General features: G+C 32.6%; 1 protein-coding gene across 1 annotated transcript in view; it reads right to left on the bottom strand.

Moving 5' to 3' along the window:
* Positions 1-607: 607 nt before the first annotated feature.
* hmgxb3 (HMG box domain containing 3) overlaps positions 608-23445 on the bottom strand; it is a 23938-nt gene continuing 1100 nt past the window's right edge. The window contains exons 2-19 of the mRNA XM_073820146.1: positions 21555-22022; positions 21347-21445; positions 19894-20025; positions 19410-19717; positions 18351-18454; positions 18182-18265; positions 17980-18071; positions 12982-13080; positions 12685-12831; positions 10524-10807; positions 10315-10442; positions 8639-8770; positions 8366-8550; positions 7527-7746; positions 6925-7058; positions 4143-4262; positions 3853-4062; positions 608-2108 (exon numbers count right to left, since the gene is read on the bottom strand). Coding sequence (XP_073676247.1) covers positions 1572-2108; positions 3853-4062; positions 4143-4262; positions 6925-7058; positions 7527-7746; positions 8366-8550; positions 8639-8770; positions 10315-10442; positions 10524-10807; positions 12685-12831; positions 12982-13080; positions 17980-18071; positions 18182-18265; positions 18351-18454; positions 19410-19717; positions 19894-20025; positions 21347-21445; positions 21555-22022 — 3483 coding nt within the window. The 3' untranslated portion in view covers positions 608-1571. The remainder of the gene's footprint in view (positions 2109-3852; positions 4063-4142; positions 4263-6924; positions 7059-7526; positions 7747-8365; positions 8551-8638; positions 8771-10314; positions 10443-10523; positions 10808-12684; positions 12832-12981; positions 13081-17979; positions 18072-18181; positions 18266-18350; positions 18455-19409; positions 19718-19893; positions 20026-21346; positions 21446-21554; positions 22023-23445) is intronic.

The following is a 23445-nucleotide window of genomic DNA, read 5'->3' on the forward strand; positions in this document are numbered from 1 at the left end:
TTTGTGGGACCTGAAGGATTTTTCTGAAGAACAGCAGGCAGTTTGACTGTTCAGGACAAACAAGAGACTTGTGAACAACTATCACCAAACAAAAAACACAGCTGTGGATCATTCAGATAACAACAGTATATGTAAAGTTTTGAACAGGGTCATTTTTTATAAATTAGACTATTATTTTCTCTTGTGGACTATATGTAAATGTAATTGTTTATTTAAATATCTTATTCAGGTCAGTACTAAATAAACAATAACATGCATTATTTTGCTAAAATAATGAACATTTTGCAGATTCTGAAAGAGGAACGTAAACTTTTGACCTCAACTGTGAAACTAAATAAAAAATATATAAACATAAATAAAAACATTAAACAAAAATGAACATTAAATTAAATAAAAAATAATTCAAATTTAAATTTAAAAAATATAAATAAAAATAAAAATGTAAAAATAATACTTATACAGTCATGGTCAAAATTATTGGCTCCCTTGGTAGTGGTTGGATCTTTCATCAGGACAATGATCCAACAACAACCCCATCAAAATCAACACAAAAATGTTTCACTGAGCACAAAATTAATCTTCTGCCATGGGCGTCCCACTTTCTAAAGGATCTGGAGTGATTCTGTATGAATGAATGGTCTCTGATCTCTAGTCAGGTGTTTTCCAAACTCATCAGGCATTATAGGAAAAAACTCAGAGCTGTTGTCTTGTGAAAAGGACATTGCAATAATATCATCAATCGGCCATATTGGCAGCACTGAACGTATACAATGCCACTGAACCAAACAAAACGCACATATTTTGCTGATTACTGCTGCCGAAAATGGTCAATTATTGTGATGTTTGGGCTTTACTAATCAGTCAGACCAGGAAAAACATTCGGAGTAATACAGACTGCCAAAAATGAAAACAAATCAAGAAGAGGAGTGCAAAAAACTGTCTGAGGAACAAAAGGCGGTTGTGGTTGGCCAAACTGAACCAGGATTTTCAGGGCAAGAATCTTGACAACATTTGTGTTTGTTCTTATCATTTCCAGTCAGGTAGGCAAAATATTAAGCTAATATCTTAATTAATACTGCTTGTAGGTAACATAACATTATCTTTACCACCTATTTACTTTAGTTTGTCAAAATATTGTACCCTTTCCAGCTTACTAAGTCCTTCTCTATATGATTTAGCAGCTTCCACAAGTATTTTCCATGGTTTAGCAGAACAACGTATTCAGTAGTACATTAACAGTGAAATCCATGCTGTTGTCTACATCCGAGTATCTCCAATATGGCCGTGCATCCGGGTAACTGACAAAATTCCCCCTTTCCAATGTTTTACTTCATTGATAGATTAGAATTTTGTGATTTTTTTAATTAAAGATTAAAAGCATAAACAATCAAGTTTTATTTTTATAGCCTTTGCTCATATTTACCAAGTGTGCCAATAATTGTGACCATGACTGTATATATATATATATTAAAAAAAGCTGAAATGAAATCACACTCTGTGTTTTTCCAGGCACATTTTTACTTTTCTTTTTTTAAAAACTGAAGTAAACCTGCTTATAACGGATCCCTGAGTCAGACGAGCATCACTTCCTCGAACACGACTCCATCTGAGTGTTTGTCCAGTCCTCCGTCAGCCGCTTCCTCCTCCACTTCCTGCGGGTCTGAGTTGATTTGTGCGACTCCCAGCCTGTAGAGGGCGTCTCTGATCATCACCACCTCTCCTGGCTGACAGGCGCTCAGCACCTCTGTGATCTGTTGATTTACAATGTCTCTGCTGCTCAGGAAGTCCAGCAGGCGGTTATAGAGGTAGTAATACGCTGCGTTATCGAACACGAGAGCTTTACGCCGAACCGCCGTCACGCTGCTGCTGTCGTTGATGCTGGTTTCAGCCTCGGGTTCGTCACAGATGTCTGCGACAGTGCTGGTGTACGGCTCCAGCTCTTTGCAGAGGGTGATGGAGTGGTGGGCGTCATGGAGGGCGTTGGGTCTGTCAGGTCGCACCATCCAGCGAGAGGCAGATTTGGTGAGCGGGTGCAGATGAGGGTTGGACTCGGTCGCTGTCAGATCCAGACTGTACGGCTGGTCCTGAAGCTCTGAGCAGGAGACATACTGAAAGAGGGGAGGAGACAGATGTGATTGACATGTTCAACGGCCAATCAGGGGTTTCAAAATCTGTGCACAAGTTTACTAAATTGAAAATTTTGCATGAGGTGTACTACTCAAGGAATATATTCATACAATTTTTATTTGTAAAGCACTTTTCACAGTAAATAACATCTCAAAGTAGCTTTTCAGAAATAAATTGACCAATTTGTGAGATTTTAATATTCTTTTTGGAGTTGTCATTATAAATGTGTTGTGCAGGAAGAGATTCTTAAAGATGCAGCTAAAGCCTCTCCAAAAACTGCATTTTATTTGTATATGTGTTAATATTATATTATGTTAATGTCTGTGTGCAAGGTTATTATAGTTAACCAACTAAAACTAAACCATAATTTTGTTTACTAAGTAAAACCATTAAAAAAATCATCACTTGAAATTAATTAAACTTAAATTTAATTAAATATAAAAAGTGTAAACTTTTTTGCACTAAAATAAGTAGAACTTAAATAAAAAATAGCAAAAACAGACATTAAAAAATAAAACGCAACAAAATGACCAAAAGTCTAACTAAAATGAAAATGAAAAGGGAAAATAAAAAAATCTAAATATAAAAAGAAATATGTATAATAGCAGCTTAATGATACAAAATTACAAAAAAACATGATTCTTGAAAATTGACTAAAAGTTACAAGGAAAAAAAAAAAATTAAATATACAAAAACTGCAATTTCAGCTCAATGATACAAAAAAACTGATTCTTGAAAATTGACAAACTAAAACCATCACTTTAATTTAAGTTAAATATAAAAAGCTTAAACATATTATTGTATGTACTAAACTACCTAAAACTGAAATAAAAATAAATAAAAACTACATACACATTAAAAAATAAACAACAAAATGACTAAAACTCTAACTAAAATGAAAATGAAAAGGGGAAAAAAATTATAAAAAACAATGATACAAAAACAAAAATCAAAAAATTCTTGAAAATTGACTAAAACCATAAAAAATCACTTGAAATAAATTCAACTTTAATTTGAATTAAATATAAAAAGGTTAAACTAGTTTTATTTAATTTAACTAAAACTGAAATAAATTTGAAAAAATAAAACAACAAACTTAATAAAACTCTAACTAAAATTAAAACGAGAAGGGGGGAGGGGAATAAAATATAAAAACTATAATAGCAGCTCAAAAAAAAAAAGATTCTTAAAAATTGGCTAAAACCAAAACTAAAAATCATCACTCAAAATAAATATAACTTTAATTTAAATTAAATATGAAAATGCTTAAACTTATTTTATGCTTTTCTAAAATAACTAATACTAAAATAAATCGTTTTCTACAAAGACAAATAAAAAAAAATAAAACAGCAAAATTACTAAAACTAACTAAAATGAAAAGGGAAAATACAAAATAAAAATAACATTGATTTTCTGACTATAAACATTTATATATTTGTAATAAAGTAATTTTTTGTGGTTTTGTAATTTTGTTTTAAATACATACAATTTTATCATTTTTAATTATATTTTATTTTGTTTTAGTTATTTTATAAAATAATCAGTAACTGAAATTAATATATTACGTTCAGTTACTGTTTATTTTATTTAACATAACTTTTTTTAAAAAGTTTCAAAAGTTTTGTAACAAAAGAGCGTGATAAGTTATGACTGTTTTGGAGCAATTCATACATGGGCTTTTGTGAAATATGTAAATGCAACAAAAAATTGTGTGTGATCTCTCACCTGTGGTGGTGTTGTAGGGTCAGAGAAACATCCCTGATTTCTCCCCCACATCTGTGAGGCCAGTTCAGGATATAATACATCAGTGCAGAGCGCCACCTTCTGAGCACAATCCGCCACATACACCGGTGGCCAAAACCGGGACGAAACCAGCAGATCCACATGATCTCGAGCACTTTCTCTGCGGACGATATACTTGGATCCACACACAACCTGCAGAGATCAGACACATCAGCTCATCTGATCAGAAAACAAATAATCAACATAGAGCTGTGCTTCAGTGAGTCTGGTACCTGATGAGGACACACTTTACTGACTCTGCCTGCTGTCACGAGCGCGTCAGGCCGTTGTGCCGTCCACAGGCCGTTCTGTGTGTTTGAATACAACAAAGACACAGATGCCAGCAGCTTGTCCTGTCAAACGAGACCAGCAGTCATTTTTATAACTATTTAGGAATATTTTGAGTCATTCAACTTAAAGGATTAGTTCACTTCCGGGATAAAAAAAAAAAATGTAATTTAAAAATTATTGTTTATTTAGTACTGATCTGAATAAGATATTTCACATAAAAGACGTTTACATATAGTCCACAAGAAAAAATAATAGTTGAATTCATAAAAATGACCCTGTTCAAAAGTTTACATACACTTCATTCTTAATACTGTGTTGTTACCTGAATGATTCACAGCCGTGTTTTTTGTTTAGTGATAGTTGTTCATTAGTCCCTTGTTTGTCCTGAACAGTTAAACTGCCTGCTGTTCTTCAGAAAAATCCTTCCGGTCCCAGAAATTCTTTGGTTTTTCAGCATTTTTGTGTTTTTGAACTCTTTCCAACAATGACTGTATGATTTTGAGATCCATCTTCTTACACTGAGGGACTCATATGCAACTATTACAGAAGGTTCGAACGCTCACTGATGCTTCAGAAGGAAACACGATGCATTGAGAGCCAGGAGTGAAAACTTTTGAACAGAATTAAGATGTGTACATTTTTCTTATTTTGCCTAAGTATCATATTTTTGTCATTTATTACTGCCCTTCAGAAGCTACAGAAGATACTTAGATGTTTCTCAGAAGACAAAATAAGTTACATTTACCCTGATCTTCAAATTCAAACAGTTTTCACCCATGGCTCTTCATGCATCGTTTTTCTTTCTGAAGCTTCAGTGAGTGTTTGAACCTTCTGTAATAGTTTCATATGAGTCCCTCAGTTGTCCTCAGTGTGAAAAGATGGATCTCAAAATGATACAGTCATTGTTGAAAAGGGTTCAAATACACAGTTGTGGATCATTCAGGCAACAACACATTATGAGGATTAGGTGTATGTAAACTTTTGAACGGGGTCATTTTTATAAATTCAACTATTATTTTCTCTTGTGGACTATATGTACAGTCGTGGCCAAAAGTTTTGAGAATTACATAAATATTGGAAAAAGTTGCTGCTTAAGGTTTTATAATAGCAATTTGCATATACTCCAGAATGCTATGAAGAGTGATCAGATGAATTGCATAGTCCTTCTTTGCCATGAAAATTAGATTAATCCCGAAAAAAAACTTTCCACTGCATTGTTAAGAAGACTTCAGGGCGTCCAAGAAAGTCTAGCAAGCGCCAGGATTGTCTCCTAAAGAGGTTTCAGCTGCGGGATCGGAGTCCCACCAGTGCAGGGCTTGCTCAGGAATGGCAGCAGGCAGGTGTGAGCGCATCTGCACGCACAGTGAGGCCAAGACTTTTGGAAGATGGCCTGGTGTCAAGAAGGGCAGCAAAGAAGCCACTTCTCTCCAAAAAAAAACATCAGGGACAGATTGATCTTCTGCAAAAAGTATGGCGAATGGACTGCTGAGGACTGGGGCAAAGTCATATTCTCCGATGAAGCCTCTTTCCGATTGTTTGGGGCATCTGGAAAAAGGCTTGTCCGGAGAAGAAAAGGTGAGCGCTACCATCAGTCCTGTGTCATGCCAACAGTAAAGCATCCTGAGACCATTCGTGTGTGGGGTTGCTTCTCATCCAAGGGAGTGGGCTCACTCACAATTTTGCCCAAAAACACAGCCATGAATAAAGAATGGTACCAAAACACCCTCCAACAGCAACTTCTTCCAACAATCCAACAACAGTTTGGTGAAGAACAATCCATTTTCCAGCACGATGGAGCACCGTGCCATAAGGCAAAAGTGATAACTAAGTGGCTCGGGGACCAAAACGTTGACATTTTGGGTCCATGGCCTGGAAACTCCCCAGATCTTAAAACTTGTGGTCAATCCTCAAGAGGCGGGTGGACAAACAAAAACCCACTAATTCTGACAAACTCCAAGAAGTGATTATGAAAGAATGGGTTGCTATCAGTCAGGATTTGGCCCAGAAGTTGATTGAGAGCATGCCCAGTCGAATTGCAGAGGTCCTGAAAAAGAAGGGCCAACACTGCAAATACTGACTCTTTGCATAAATTTCATGTAATTGTCGATAAAAGCCTTTGAAACGTATGAAGTGCTTGTAATTATATTTCAGTACATCACAGAAACAACTGAAACAAAGATCTAAAAGCAATTTAGCAGCAAACTTTGTGAAAACTAACATTTGTGTCATTCTCAAAACTTTTGGCCACGACTTTAAATGTCTTTTATGTAAAATATCTTGTTCAGGTCAGTACTAAATAAAAAATTACATTTTGTATGATCCCTCTTATTTTGGTAAAATAATTAACATTTTGCTGATTCTGAGTGTATGAAAACTATTGACCTCAACTGTATATACTTTTTGTTTTGTTTTTTAAGAAAATGACTGATCGTTTCGCTAGATACGACCCTTATTCCTCGGCTGGGATTGTGTAGAGCCCTTTGAAGTTGCATTGAAACTGCAATTTGGACCTTCAACTCATTGATCCCAATTGAAGTCCACTATATGGAGAAAAATCCTGGAATGTTTTCCTCAAAAACCCTCATTTCTTTTTTGACTAAAGAAAGAGAGACATGAACATCTTAGGTGACATGGGGGTGAGTAAACAATCAGGAAATTTTTATTCTGGAAGTGAACTAATCCTTTAAAGTGTGTGTGTGTGTGTGTGTGTGTTTTGCTGTGTACTTTATCAGTGTCTGCAGCAGCAGGAGTCCCACATTTCTCCAACACATCTCTGAGCTCATCTTCACTGTGCAAATCCATCTGATCTGGAATCAGATGACCCTCGTGTATCAGACGCACCAGAACAGATGGGTCCCCTAAAACAAACACACACACACACACACACACACACACACACACACACACACACACACACACACACACACACACACACACACACACACACAGTTGTGATGTAAAATGTGAAAAAAATGCTGAAATTGAGCATTAAAGTACCAGGTCAGCTTTACAATAAAGAAAAGTTTTAAAGAAATTGGTAAGTAAAGTCGTTATTTTTGTTTTCTTTGTGCACAAAAAGTATTCTCGTAGCTTCATAACATTACAGTTGAACCACTGATGTCACATGGATGATTTTAACGTTGCCCTTACTACCTTTCTGGGCCATGAACGCGTCAGTTGCATTGCTGTCTATGCAGGGTCAGAAAGCTCTCGGATTTCAACAAAAATATCTTAATTTGTGTTTTGAAGACAGGTTTGGAACGACATGAGGGCGAGTAATTAATGACAATTTTCTTTTTATAAAAATTGGAGAGTCATCTCAGTACCTGTGATTTGTGTGTCAGACGTGATTTTGTCTTTCTCTGTGTTGATGACAGCGGTGTTTCTCATGAGAGGAGGGATGAACGGGGCGATGATGGAGGCATCAAAGCGTGTGATGGGAAAGCTGGAGGGAAACGCTGCCTGTTCCAGCGCCTCGTTCTCCATCGTCAGCCAAAACTCGTCAACGTGAACCTCATCTGTCGCCTGGAAATCAGGCCACGTGAACTACAGAGAGAGACCAACAGAGTTGCTGTGCTATAATACTCAATAACGACACAATGTTTGAAACAATGAAACCATTTTTTTTTTTTTTAATTACCTGTTATATTTAAAAAAAATATGTAAAATACTTAAATAATTTTGTTACTTGAAAACATTTTATTGAATTGAACTTTGATATAGTAAAATAACTAAAACTAAACATGTATAAAATATATATAGACAAATTTGTATTTATGTTTTTATTTACTTACTTATTTATATATTTATATTTAGCTTTGTTTAATTTTTCATCTACTATTTTTACTTCATTTCAGCTTTTTTTCAAATGATTAAAAAATGTTTGAAACATTTTTATATTTTAATTCTGTTACATTAAAAAAAGATATATAGATTTAAAAGAAAATATTTAAAAAGAACCTTCTAATTTAAAATTGAAAACTACTGAATTGAATTTGATCAACTAAAATAACTCAAATTAAAATGTATATAGACATAAAAAACCCTAAGAATATTGCAAAAAAAAAAAAAAAAAAAATATGACTAAGTAAAAATAGAACAGAAAATACAAGAAAAACATTCAAATATAAATAAAAACTCTAACAATATCACTCATTGGCGTCACCTCCACGTTTTTGAGCAGTAACACGTTGTTGGAGTTGCGTTGTGCGATCTCCAGCTTGGGAGCGATGCCGCACACACCACAGATCATGTCGTTATAGTCTCGAACCGTCAGACACTCGAACGCCCAGTAACCGCTGCAGAACAGATCCTGAACATGTGACAGCTGATCCGAGCTCAACGCGCCGTCTGAACCACACACAGAGAGACACGTTAACCTCACGCATATAACCTCACTTTCAGCATATAAGAGATGAGGATGAGGATGATGAAGCACCTGTGAGCATTAGTGAGTGTTTGATGATACTGAGAGCGGCATGTGCGGGTTCATCGCCCAGTCTGAGCTCATGTCTCATCTTAAAGAACAAATCCAGCGTCACCAGCAGCTTATTACCCACGTTAAACAGACCTGACAAAAACAAACACACACAAATTCAACATGCCGCATTCTCGGTGTAGTACTGACACACTATTACAGTTTTATTGTGAAGTTTTGTGAGTTTTTTATTTAAATTTGAACGTTTTACTAATTTGTAATTTTTTAAATATATTTTAAGTCTAAGTTTTTTTTTATTAATTTTGTATTTGAATTAGCTTTTATTTCCATATTTCCAATTTTATTAGTTTTTTTAAAGTCTATACAATTTTTATAATTTTATTTTTAATTACTTTTTTATATTTTTCATTTTTATTTTAATTTTAATTTTAGTTACAATTGTAGTAATTATTTGTTTTTGTCATTTTAAAAAGCTTTTTCTTTTTAATGTCTATTTAGTTTTTTGTTTTTTATTTTTTATTTTTCATTAGTTCTTATTTTCAGATTTTCGGTTTTTAGTTTTTTAATTAATATTTAAAGTTTTAGTAATTTTGTTGTCTGTCATTTTTAATATATTTTTCAAATGTCAGTAGTTTTTTATTTTTATTTACATATTTCCCTGTTAGTTATTTCAAGTTAATGTTATTATTATTTGTGTTTTTATGTCATTTTTATTAGCACTTGTTTTTTTAAATGTCTACAGTTTTTTATAATTTTTATTTTACTTTTAATTATTTTTATTTTCATATTTTGTTTTTTTATTTATATTTTTAAGTTTTAGTAATTTGTTGCGTTCGTCATTTTTCATATTTTTTTTAAAAATGTATTTAGCTCTTTTTCTTATGTCTATAGATATAATTTTTGTTAATTTTTATTCCAGTTTCAGTTATCTTAGTACATCAAGATAAGTTAAAAATGAAAAATGTTGGCTTGGTAAACAACTAAAATAAAATACATTGAATTATTTTATTTTATTTCAATTAACACTTATTTCAAGTTTTAGTAATTTTGTTATGTGCTTTTTGTAATTTTATTATTATTTGTTAAATATGTCTATATAGTTTTTTACAAACAGTTTCAGTTTTAATAATTTAGAGAAATGTAGCCTTGGCAAATAATTGAAATTAAATAAGTTTTTTTATATACTTTATTTTATTTTTGTTACATTTTATTGATATAAAAGTATATTAAAAAGTACCACCATGGCAGAGCAACCATTTAAAAAGTATCTTTGCTACCAACCTTTCCACAGCAAAACAAACAGTGTTCCAACCAATCAGCGTCAGGGGTTTGGCGTTGTGGACTTTCGTACTGGTGCAGGGATGTGAGGGAGGCGGAGCGAAAGTCCACAACACCAAACCCCTGACGGTGATTGGTTGGAATACTGTTTGTTTTTCTGTGGAATCGTTGGTAGCACCAATTGTTTTTTTTGTCATATCTCGGACCCTAGGCTGACCAGAGAGACGCGTTTTTTTTACAGTCGATTTATGGGGCAGCGAGCGGATTGTGAAGAAAGGTCAGCTGAATTTGACACTTTATGTTTCAGGCTTGAAATAGCTGATACAACCTTTAAAAGTATATTTAACACCGGATTTAATGACAAATTTACATTGTGTGTGTTTGTGTGTGTTTTTTACCCGGGTGTAGATCTGTGAAGCTGTGTATGGTCAGACACTGGAGATTCGTACAGACTTTCAGCTGTAGTGTGACGGGACGAATCAAGTGCTCTGTCAACAGCCAGCATTCCTCCAACCCCGCAAGTGAACTAAACACCACAAAACAACAACACAACATTTACATCTCCATATGAGAACATGTTGGTTTTGTGTGATCAGGTTGTTCTCACCTCTGATCTCCTTTGAGCAGCGGGTACTGACACAGACTGCAGTGCGTCGCCGCCGGTTCGTAGAAGCTCGGCCATCCACCGGTCTCCTCTGTGTGGTTCTGCTGGTCATTGAGCTGCTGTATGAGGCTGAAGACATCCTGCAGCTCAGTCTCGCTCTCTGGGAACTGCAGACAGGAGCGCAGCAGACTGACAGTGGAGTGACGCTGCTGCTCTTTCTGAGCGCCGCTCAGAGGCTGAGACGCGTCTGACAGAACCGCAGAAGAGCACACATCCTCAACTGACGGCTGGAGAAAACACACACAACCAGAGGAAACTCGATTTCCACAAGCAAAACTCCTCTTACAGTCCAACGAGACTAGAGCTAAAACAAGTTATTAGAATGAAAACTGAAACCATAAAAAAAAACATTTTCATTATTTAAATTTAAATATAAAAAAATTAAAAAGTATTTTATTTCAGCTATTTGCCAAGGCAACATTTCTAATTTTAACTTAGTAGTAAAATTACAAAAACAAAATATTATATATAGTATATATAGTAAAAATTATACAGATATACTTTTAAAAAATAAGGGAAAAAAAACACAATAAAATGACAAAAACACATTACAAATTTTTTAAAATAAAATAAACGTTAACTGAAAAAATATATATTTACTATTTCTTTTATTTATTTCAGTTAGTTGTTCAGCTAGCTGCAACATTTTTAACTTCTGTTTAGTTTAACTTCATGTACTTAAATTACTAAAACTAAAACTGTTATTAAAAATTATATAGATATATTTAAAGTACGAGATAAAAAAACAATACAAATGGAAAAAACACAGCAAAATTTCGAACATTTCAAATAAAATAAATGTTAATTGAAATAAATATATTTATTATGTATATTTATTTATTTCAGTTAAAAAGCTTAAACTGTTAGTAAAAACTATATGGATATATTTAAAGAAAATAAAAAAATAAAAACACAAAAACACAAAAAAATCTCAAATTAATTTTTTAACATTTATTTATATTTATTTATTTATTTCTGTTAGTTAAAGAAAAGCAATAAAAATGACAATATTTCTAAAATTTCGATAAAATGTTAACTGAAAAAATATTATTTATTTATATTTATTTATTTCAGTTAGTTGTTCAGCTAGCTGCAACATTTTTAATGTTTGTTTAGTTTAACTTCAAGTATTAATATTGCCAAAGTTAAAACTATAAGTAAAAACTGTATAGACATATTAAAAAACAAATAATAAAAAAATGACAAAAACATGCAACAAAATTACTGAAATAAATAAATAACTTAACCTAGTTTTATTTAAGTTATTTGTCAAGGCAACATTTCAAATCTTTAATTTAAATTTAAACTTTTAATTTAAAATGACTAAACAAAAACTGTTAGCAAAAACAATATAGACATATTTAAATATGTAAATAGTTTTTTTTGTATTAATTCTGTATTTGAATTAGCTTTTATTTCAATATTAAATATAAATATATAAAAGTGTATACAGTTTTCAAAAAATATATATTTTTAATTAGTTTTTATTTATTTTAATGTTTTAGTAATTTTGTGTTTCTCTTTTTAAATATATATTTTTTAAATATGTCTGTATAGGTTTTTTTTTAAATAAATTTTGTGAAATTGTGAGTTTAATTTCTGTTAGTGTTTGTAAAAATGTCTATATAGTTTTCTTAATTATTTTTATTCCTATTTTGTTTTTGTTTTTTATTTGAAAGTTTTAGTAATTTCTTGTGTTTGTCTTTTTAATATATATATATTTTTTAAATAGTGTAGTTTTTAAAAATTCATTTTGTATTTAAACTAGCTTTTTATTTCCATATTATTTATATGTTTTTGTACTTTAAAATTGTCTATAATGTTTCTTTTTTACGTCAACATAAAAAAACTAGTAGCAAAGACATTTTCTAATTCTAAGACTAAAACTGTTTATAAAAACTGTATAGACATATACACACAACAAAATTACTAACACTTTTAATCAAATTAAAAGGCAAATGGAGAATGCAAAAATAGAAACTAAATCAAAATACTAATAGAAACAATAATTTATTACTGATACTAAAATCTTTTTAAACAACATCTGAGTTACTAGTATTGATTTAAGTTGAGGGTCTGCTGTGCAGTGAGTGCTAAAACTAACTGTGAGTTTGCTCTTCTTGGTGGGTTTGTTGGTGAGTTCCCAGCCGCAGGTCGGACAGTGTTGAGGTTTGTGTCTGTTCTTATAGACGTAATCACACGCCGGATTCTTACATCGACCGCGACCTCTCGCCGTAGACAAACCCAGAGCCTGACGAACAAAAAAATATATACAGAACTGAGCAACAGTCACCAGACTATTCAATCTGTACATATGAAAGCAAAACTACATTACAAACACAGAGAAACATCAAAATGCTCAAACATTCATTTTCTGTCTTAGCAGTGTGTGAACACTAACTAGGGAGGATCCAGCTGTTTTCTTGAAGGGCAGCATGGAGAGGATCTTGACGCCGTTGTCTGTGATGATGTACTGGTTACTGCTGACCGTCATAGGCTTCTGAAATCACAGTTCAACAGCTTTTACCATCTATCACAGACGCCAGTCTCAAATTAGTATTATTATTATCATCTCAGATTATTTTATTATTATTATTGTTGTTCTTTTCTCATTTTATTTTTTTATTCTATACATTATTGTGTTTTTATTATATTATTATTCTATCAGATTATTATCATTATACTTATTACTATTTTGTATTATCACTATTATTATTATTGTCACAGTTAAAGTTCATCCAGAAAGTATTCACAGTGCTTCACTTTTTCTACATTTTGTTGCTACAGCCTTATTCCAAAATGGATTAAATTCATTATTTTCCTCAAAATTCTACAAACAATACCCCATAAAAAACTCACATGCACATACAGTTGCAATTGAAATGACTCAAACCCCTTGATCTGCAAGACATAATACTGCAGAGAACAAGATGTTGTGAAAACAATTCAACAAAGGCATCAGTACATTATTAGAGAAAGTTTATTAATACACTTTTGAGTAATTGAGAACGTAAGTTGATGAATAATAAAAGAAAATCAAATTGGCTCTAAATATCATGTTCAAAATTATTCACCCCCCACACCCACCCCCTCCCAAATTAAAATTTGGTGCAGAATCTTTTATTCTTTAAAACCAGCAATAAACGCTGCTTGGAAGTGCTTAGAAGCTTCTGTCAGCTTTCTACTGCAATCTTGGCCCATTCCTCGCCTGAAAAAGCTTTCAGATCACTGATAATCCTTGGTTTACACTTTGCCACTGCTTTCTTCAAATTCAACCAAATATTTTCAATGAGAATTAAATCTGGCGACTGAACAGGCCACTCAAAAACACTCTATGACTGATCCCTGAACCAAGCTTAAGTAGATTTGGATGTTTTACTTTGGGATTATTGTCCTGCAGGAAAGTTTATTGATCATCAGCTTTAGTCTTTGCACCAAAGGCATCACAATTTTAGCCAAAATGGCCTGATACTTCAAAAAATCCATGATGTCCTACATAGAGTCATGTTTTCCATTTCCTGCTACAGTAAAAAAAAAACATAACAGAACTGGTCCACCTCCAAGTTTGACGATGGAGATAGTGTTCTTCTGCTTATAAGCTTTGTCTTTTTTTGCATCAGACATATTTCTGATCCAACAATTTCCAGTTTGGTCACATCACTGCATAAAACATTCGTCCAGAACTCCACCGGTCTATCTAAATGAATTTTAGCATGTTCAAGTCGGCCTTTTTGTTCCTCTTGGTCAAGAGTGGGATTTGGCAAGATGCCTCAACATGAAAGCCGTAGTTGTCTTGTGTTCATCTAACACTCTGCATTGAAATGTTTTTCCTATTATTGTCAGGTCATCTTGCAAGTCTTTGGCTGTAGACTGCAGGTTTTTCTCAGTTGCTCTGATTATACATTTTATGAGTTTGTGCTTTTTTTGTTCAACACCCTCTAAGGTTTTCCGGCACAACATACTTTAAACTACAGAATAGGTCTGCCAGCTCTGTCTCTAGGAACTTTTAATGTCTTAGAAATCTTCATATAGCCTTTGACTTTACCATATTTGCTACTCAACATCAGCCAATGCATGGGCTAACTGTATGTATGTGTAACAGCCCAAGCTAATTTTTTTTTTTTTTAATAGAGTTTCTAAAGGCTTAATTGTGTTTTAAAACAATTTTGTTCCCCACTATAAAAATAAGTGACCTAATACGGCAATGTTGAATAGGGGTTGAATAATTATGACATAGCTGTGTTATTAAAAAATGCTATAACTCAAAAACATTACATTATTTATTGACATTATCACTTTTAATATGCAAGTAATCTGTTATAGAAGGAAGTATTCACAGCCTTTGCCATGACACTCAAAATTGGGCTCAGGTGCATCCTGTTTCCACAGATCATCCTTGAAAGGTTTCTACAACTTGATTGGAGTCCACCTGTGCTAAATTCAGTTGATTGGACATGATTTGGAAAGGCACACACCTGTCTATATAAGGTCCCACAGTGAACAGCACATGTCAGAGCACAAACCAAGCCATGAAGTCCAAGGAATTGCAAATATGGCAAAGTCAACAAAGTTCTCACAAAAGCTATAGAAAATAAATAATTTTATTACTTTAGAAAGTCCAAGGCTACGTGAAGATTTCCAAGACATTAGAAGTTCCTAGAGACACAGATGGCAGCTTATTTCTTAGTTTAAAGTGTGTTGTACCAGAAAACCTTTGAGGGTGTTGAACAAAAAAAGCAGAATATCATAAAATGTATAATCAGAGCAACTGAGAATAACCTGCAGTCTACAACCAAAGACTTGCAAGATAACCCAAAAAAAGGTGGAAAAACATTTCAATGCAGTGTTTAAGAAGAGCACTAGACAAGTATGGCCTTCATGTTGAGGCATCTTGCAGAATACCACTCTTGGCCAAGAAGAAAAAAAGGCGGACTTGAACATGCTAAAGACCTGGAAGAAGGCAAAGCTTATAAGCAGAAGAACGCCATCTCCATGGTCAAACATGGAGGTGAATCACTCCTGTTATGGGGTTGTTTTACTGTTGCAGGAAGTGGAAATCATGACTGTATGAAGGACATCATGGAAGTATCAGGCCATTTTGGCTAAAATTGTGATGCCTTTGGTGCAAAGACTGAAGCTGATCAATAGACTTTCTTGCAGGACACTCATCCCAAAATATACATCCAAATCTAACTTAAGCTTGGTCCAGAGATTAGTCATAGAATGTTCTTGAGCTCTTTTGGCCTGTTCAGTCTCCAGATTTAATTCACATTGGAAAAATTTGGATGAATTTGAAGACATTTCAAATTAAAAGCATAAATCAAAGATTATCAGTGATCTGAAAGCTTTTTCAGGCAAGGAATGGGCCAAGATTGCAGTAAAGAGGTGACAGAAGCTTCTAAGCACTTCCAAGCAGCGTTTATTGGTGGTTTTAAAGAATTAAATATACTGCACTAAATTTGACTTTTGAGGGTTGAATAATTTTGAACATGAACGTTTAGAGCCATTTTTTTTCATTATTTATTAACTTACATTCTTAGAATTACTCACATTTGTATTAATGATCTAATAATAATCTCCAATAGTGTACTGATGTCTTTGTTTTCACAAAATGTTGTTCTCGGCAGCAACATCTTGCAGGTCAAAGAGGGTTGAATAATTTCGATTGCAACTGTATGCAGTTGAGAGAAACCTACAGACAAACATCAATGCAACACTCCACCGATCTGGTCTTTATGGCAGTGTGGCCAAACTTAATCCTCTCCTCAGTGAAGACACATCAAAACACACTTGAAATTTGCAGAAAAGCATCTAAAGGACCCTCTCTGGTCTGATTAACCACAATTCTAAGCATTATGTTTGAAGGAAACCAGCACTGCTCATCACCTGCAGAGTACCATCCCAAAAGTAAAGTGTGCTGGTAGCAGTCTCATGCTGTGGGGCTGTTTTTCAGTGTTAGGGACTGAGGGACTCGTCAGAGTAGAAGAAAAGCTCAATGCACCAAAATACAGAGATAGCCTTAATGAAAAGAGTGGCTTATAGACAACTCTGTGAGTGTCCTTGAGTGGCCCAACTAAAGCCTGGGCTTGAACCCAATCAAATATTTCTGGAGAAATCTGAAATGTGTGTCTGCCCCCATCCAACCTGTCAGAGCTTGAGAGGTGAAGCAGTGAGGAGAATAATGGCAAATAATTGCCAAATGATCAAAGCTTATTGCATCATAGCCAAAAATATTTGAGGCTATAATTGGTGCCAAAGGTGCTTCAACAAAGTATCGAGCAAAGGCTGTGAATACATGTGATTTTTTATTTATTTATTTATTTTTATACATTTGCAACAATTTCAAACAAACCTCTTTTATGTTGTTATTATGGGGTTTTGTTTGTAGAATCTGGAGGAAAATAATGAATTTAATCCATTTTGGAATAAGGCTGTAACATAACAAAATGTGGAAAAAGTACAGCGCCATGAATACTTTCCGGATGCACAGTTTTTTTCTTCTTTTTATTATTATATTATTTTTCTTGTTGCTATTTTTGTTTTCTTTATTAATTTTATTATTTATCATTTTTTATTTATTTTTATCTTAGATTATTTTACTTTCTTTTGTCAGTGTTTTTAGTTCTTTGTTATTCTTTCAGAGTATTGTTGTTGTTGTTGTTGTTGTTGTTGTTATCATTATTTTGTATTATTAATGTTGTTGTTGTTGTATTTATTATTTTTCAGATTATTATTATTACTGTTGTTGTTTTTGTGGATATTTTTATTATTCTCTCAGATTATTATTATTATTATTATTATTATTCTTTTGTATTATCACCTATTATTGTTGTTGTATAATTTATTTCTATAATTCTTTTCTTCTCTCAGATTATTATTATTATTATTATTATTATTATTATTATTATTACTACTATTGTTTTTGTGGTTATTTTTATTATTCTCTCAGATTATTAACATTAATATTGTTACTATTATTTTGTGTTATTACTATTACTATTGTTGTTGTTTTTATATTTGTTGAATATTCTTTCAGATTATTACTGTTATTATTATGTTGTATTATTACTATTTGTTTTCTCACAGATTATTATAATTATTATTACTATTAGTATAGTTGTTGTTGTTGTTATATTTATTATTCTCCTAGATTTTTTTCTTCTCTCAGATTTTTATTAATAATCTAATTATTTTGTATTATTACTATTGTTTTTGTGGTTATTTTTATTTTCTCAGATTATGATTAATCTTTATTATTGTGTTACTTATAATATTATAATGGTGTTATTTTTATTATTGTCTCAGATTGTTTGATTCTTCTTTTTCAGGTTATTTTTCCTTTTTGTTGTTTTTATTAATATTATGAAATGTATGTGAAATGTAATGTACGTAAAGTCACCTGTTGTAAGGCACTGGGTGTGATCATGTGACCCAGCTGTTTGAGGGTGCTGGGTTTCAGTCCTGCGATGTGTTCACTGGCTGATGGTTTTGCTGAAAACATTACCAAAACACATTACACCTCAGAGAGTCAACAGATACTAAGATAATATGAAACCAAACAGATAGAAACACAAGAACATCAGATCACAGATGCTTCTCACCAGCTCTGATGACACTAGCGTCTGGTTTGACTTTATCAGGAGGAACCGTGATCCACTGCACAACTGCAGACTGAGTGCCTGTATCTGTCAACATCACACGCATTTCATTTTATGTTCACTTTTTCATTTACATTTTCCGTTTAGTGTTTTTAAATAAAGTTTTACTCACTATTCTGTGCGGGAGCTGGAAGAATAGCTCGTATCCGGCGTTTCTGTGAAGCACTGCTGGCTTTTTCTCTCGTGACAACCTGAATTTGACCACCACCCAATGATCTGAAATGAGCAAAACAGACAGCTGAATGAGGAAGACAGAGACAATTAAACATACAATTCTTTATGCATATTGTGCAGTGCATGCACACGCTGCCTACTGTTAAATATAGTATGTGAAACAGTACACAGTTAGCAATAAAAGACATTTCGTACAGTAATACGTGATCTCATTACACTGCATGTTTAATTCAGCATTGATGCCAATTTATCATTGGGAGTCATATTTCATTTTTAATCCAATTTTGTGCTAAAAATGTTAGTTGTTGGAAAATTTAGCAGTCGGATCAAATATGAGGTTCAAAAAGAGATGTTAAAAATCACAGTTGAGATCACTTCTAGTTTATATGTCATACTGGAAAAGAGTGTTGTTATTGTTAACTAAAATTACAACTATTAAAAATAATTTTCAGTAACTGAAATAAAGCTAAAAAAAAAAAAAAGTAAAATTACTAAAACCGAAACTGGAAAAAGGTCATACAGATAAAAGTAATACATATTTTGAATCCGTAAAGACTGTACGTTTATTTGTGTGCAATCACAATAACAACGAAATGTTGCGCTTTTGTAAAATTATGATAGCAAAGAGGATGCGCTTTCTGTCTCAGTCTCTGTGAACTTGAGCGCAAAACTTTGAATCTCTGTGAATACTTGCCTTACAGACATGAAAATATAGGTTATCTATAGAGAGTAAAATGTGTACTTTCAAATGAACCAATTCAAATAGAAAAACAATATTGTCAGATTATGTAATCCATATGAAACATGCAAACAGGCGCATCACTGCTGAGGAGATCATAAATAATACTAAAGATGGAAGAGTTGAGTTGAGTGGAAACCCTATCTCACAGTGCATCTTCTGATATTCAGATGGTCATACAGCTATTTCAAGCATAAAGAAAATTGCATGCACAGTATGTATACTGCATAAGAAGATGTGTGTTACAGGGTTTCTTACAACACAGTTGTGCATTCGGCACTCTGCACTCCATCAGATGTTTTGACAGCGGCTCCATCAGGTGTTTGTTGAACTGACGCTGCATTCACCCGCTCTTTCTTTTTACGGGCTACCCTGCGAGCAGCAGCAGTCCCGCCGTCCTGAGCTTTATCTGACGAGGTTTTCTGAGTAATAACGGAAACGGTCGTCTGCTCTTCTGTCAGTTCTGTGTCTTTTGATGACGTCTCGTTAGGGTCCGACAGAGGGTTGGAGTCGTCGCACTGTTTTCCTGAAGACGGGTCAGAAGTTTTGACCGAGCTTCTCTTAGCCTGTAATAGAGATACAATTTGTTTTATAATCCTCTCTCACACTCTCTCTCTCTCTCTCTAAATATATAGATTGATTTAATTAGCTACAATATGCATTTATTTGAATGAGTATCAGACATGAGTAACATTGAATTAGAGTAAGACAGAATAACAGTAGCACAGGTTTGAGGACTCACAGGTGCCACCCATTTCCCCCCGAGGTGTTGTCCGCAGTCAGGGCACTGGGGCGGTTTGTGACGGGTCACATACGAAAACACACACCCGGGTGTGGTGCAGTTGCCCCTTCCACGTCGTGTGTATTTGATGGGCTGAAAACAGAACGGATGTGTGAGTTCTATATCTGATGCATTATGAACAGAAAACTGGAAAGCACTTGGGAAAAACCTCAGGCTCCAATCAGACTGCACGCAGGGTTACGAAAATTACAACTAAAACTATAAAGAAAAATTACTTATTTTATTTCAGCAAGAATTTCTCCTTTTTATTTAGTTTAACCTAATGTATTAAAATAATTCAACTAAATCTAAAACGGAAACAAAATAAAGTTTTTAATTTTTATTTGTGAATATATTATGTACTAAAACAACAAAAACTTTTGTCCAAAAAATGACATGCCTCACAACAAAACAAACAAACAAAAAAACCTAAAATTATTTATATATTTTCTTAATTAATTTAGAAAACATATATAAAAATATATGTCTATATAGCTTAATTTATTTGTTTTAGTTCATTTAGTTTTAAATATTTTAGTACTTTAAGTTACACTAAACAAAAATGAGAAATGCTGCCTTGGCAACCTAGTTCAAATAAAAGAAGCTCAAGATTCTTTATGTTTTAATTATCTTTAATAATTTATTAATTTGTTATAATAATAAAAAACAAACAAAAATGTATTATGTACTAAAAAAAGAAAAATGGCAAAACCACACAACAAAATAACAAAAAATATATTTATCTAAAATCAAAAAATGTAAAACTGAAAAAAGGAAATCTAATAAAAACGATCAAAACATACAACAAAGTTATTCAAAATCATTTTAGTTTTCCAAAATAATTTAAACAATTTATATTTACTCATTTTACTTATATATATATATATATATATATATATATATATATATATATATATATATATATATATCTTTAATAATTTAAGAATATATACAATTTTAATATATTATTGTATTTATTAATAATAATAATAATTGTTGTAATAATAACAAATAAATGTATTATGTACTAAAAAAAACTTGACAAAAAATGGCAAATTTTAATTATATTTTTTCTTAAATAATTTAGAAAATATATATAAACGTACTTGAAATAACTAAACTAAATCGAAAACAGAAAAAATGTCTAATAAAAACAACTTTAAAACTGTTTTTAAAACTAAAATATTTTTTTTCAAAAAAATTAAAAGTATATTTATTTTACTTTATTATTACTATTATTATTTAAATATTTTTTGTTAAAAAATATTTATAATAATAGTAATAATAGAAAAAATAAACAAAAAATGTATTATGTACTAAAATAACTAAAACAAAATAAATTGTCAAAAAATGACAAAACCACACAACAAATAAAAAAAACTAAAATTATTGCTATGACAGATGATTTACTGACCAGTTTAAATGAGGGTTTAGGTTCTGGTTTTACAGTGCTCACTAATGGAAACATCATTATTGGACTGGCCGTGTTAATCACTTTATTCTCCACGAGACCCTGAAAAAACAATACACAGAGTAAATAATAATCACTCATTTATCATTTCTAAAAAGATGTACATTAATATGTTTCATTCATGTTTTAACGTGGATGATTGACAGCTCACTTGATTGGGTATTATAGCAACTAGATGAGTAGCATCTGCTTTGATCTGCGGCAACAAAGCCCCGCCTTCCAATCCATTCTCTATCGCCATGCCAACATCACTATATGACACTCGAGACTCCTCCCTCTTCACTAGCAGAGGCGTGGCTTTGTGAGCGTCCTGACTGAGAGCCGGCAGTCTTTCGATGACGTTCTGGGACGGAGCATCCTCAGTGAGCGCTTCGATGGCAATGCACTGCTCCGTTAGCTCCACCTCACTGCCCAGAGTCATGGGGGACACCAGAGTCTCCTGCGCCGGGGTCCGAGGGGCTCCATCTACAGCTCCGTCCACCAGGGTGTCCGCCTCACTGTCGCCTTCGACTCGCTCGCCTCCCGAGGAACTCTTGGGCAGGAGCACGTAATTCGCCCTCGGGAGGATCTTGCGGAAACCTGGGACGTCCAGAGAGGATGTGGCTGCTGATTGGCTGCTCTGTGAAATGAGATGGAAATTGACAGTTATGAGACTTTTGGTGGGAAATGTGCTTGCATTGAAAATTATCCAAAATGTACTCACTTTCAACTAAATATAATTTATTTCAAAGTGAAATACGACCTAGATATGTTGTTCAACTATACAGTAGGAATATATATATATATATATATATATATATATATATATATATATATATAAATCATAGACTGTAAAAAAGATGGACAACGCGTTTCCGCTTCTTTCCACTATAGAAAAGTGAAGCCAAAACAGCTCAATATGGCCGCTACCATCTTGGGGGAAGTTACGTCATTTGGAGCCAGAGCATGCGCAGTAGAGGTTCGTTTGGAGCAAGAGCATGCGCAGTAGAGTCGTGAGGCGGAGCCGCGGTGTCAAAGTCCCGCCCAAACTCTCGCAGACCCAATCGCACGATCACAATCATGACACCACACCCCATTTTTATAGCATCAAATAACTACTTAAAAGCAAACTTTTTAGAAAAAACGAACACCTGAGCATGGATCAGCATTATAAGAACTACCTCACACGATGGAAATCACCTTTGGAAAAAAATTATTTGCCATGTAATTCGATTATTTAGTTTGGCTCACGTCCCATTAGATTACATGGGGAGGGCGGGGTTTATGACCTATACTGCAGCCAGCCGCCGGGGGGCGATCGAAAACTTTTGGCTTCACTTTTCAGGACACCTACGGCACGCTTGATATAAATAAATATATATATATATATATATATATATATAAATATATATATATATACTAATATAAAAATATATATATACTAATAATATTGATATTTAAAAAAAAAAAAATATATATATATATATATATATATATATAATATTGACTTATTTAATAAAAGTGATTTTTTTATCAGTTATATTATTATTATAATTTTTTTTTGCTATTTGCAATTAGATATTATTATTTTCGCTTTAATTTGTTAAAAAAAATGTATTGTATTTATTTACATTTTATTTTATTTTGTTTTATTTTATTTTAATGTTAATGTCCATTTTATTTTAAATAACAAGAATGTTTTTTTTATGGTTCTAGTTTTGGTTAACTATAATAACCCTTATGATAAAAATATTAATAGTAATAATATTATATATTATAAAAATTATAATATTTCACAATTAAAAAAAGGAGTTTTCAACAAAAATAATATAAAATTAAAATGTAAAATACAATTCTAACATTTATGGTTATCTTCATTTCTTATTAATAATCTTTTTTTTTTTCTAAAATAATTTTTATTTAAATATTTTCAAGTTTCAAATAACTCTAAATATATAGATATTAATAACATTTATAACTGAAATATATACACTAATAAAAATGACAAAACCACACAACAAAACTAATAAAACTTTACCTAAAATTATTAATATTTTTCCTTA

Source organism: Garra rufa, chromosome 16 (assembly GCF_049309525.1).
Source record: "Garra rufa chromosome 16, GarRuf1.0, whole genome shotgun sequence".
NCBI lineage: Eukaryota > Metazoa > Chordata > Actinopteri > Cypriniformes > Cyprinidae > Garra > Garra rufa.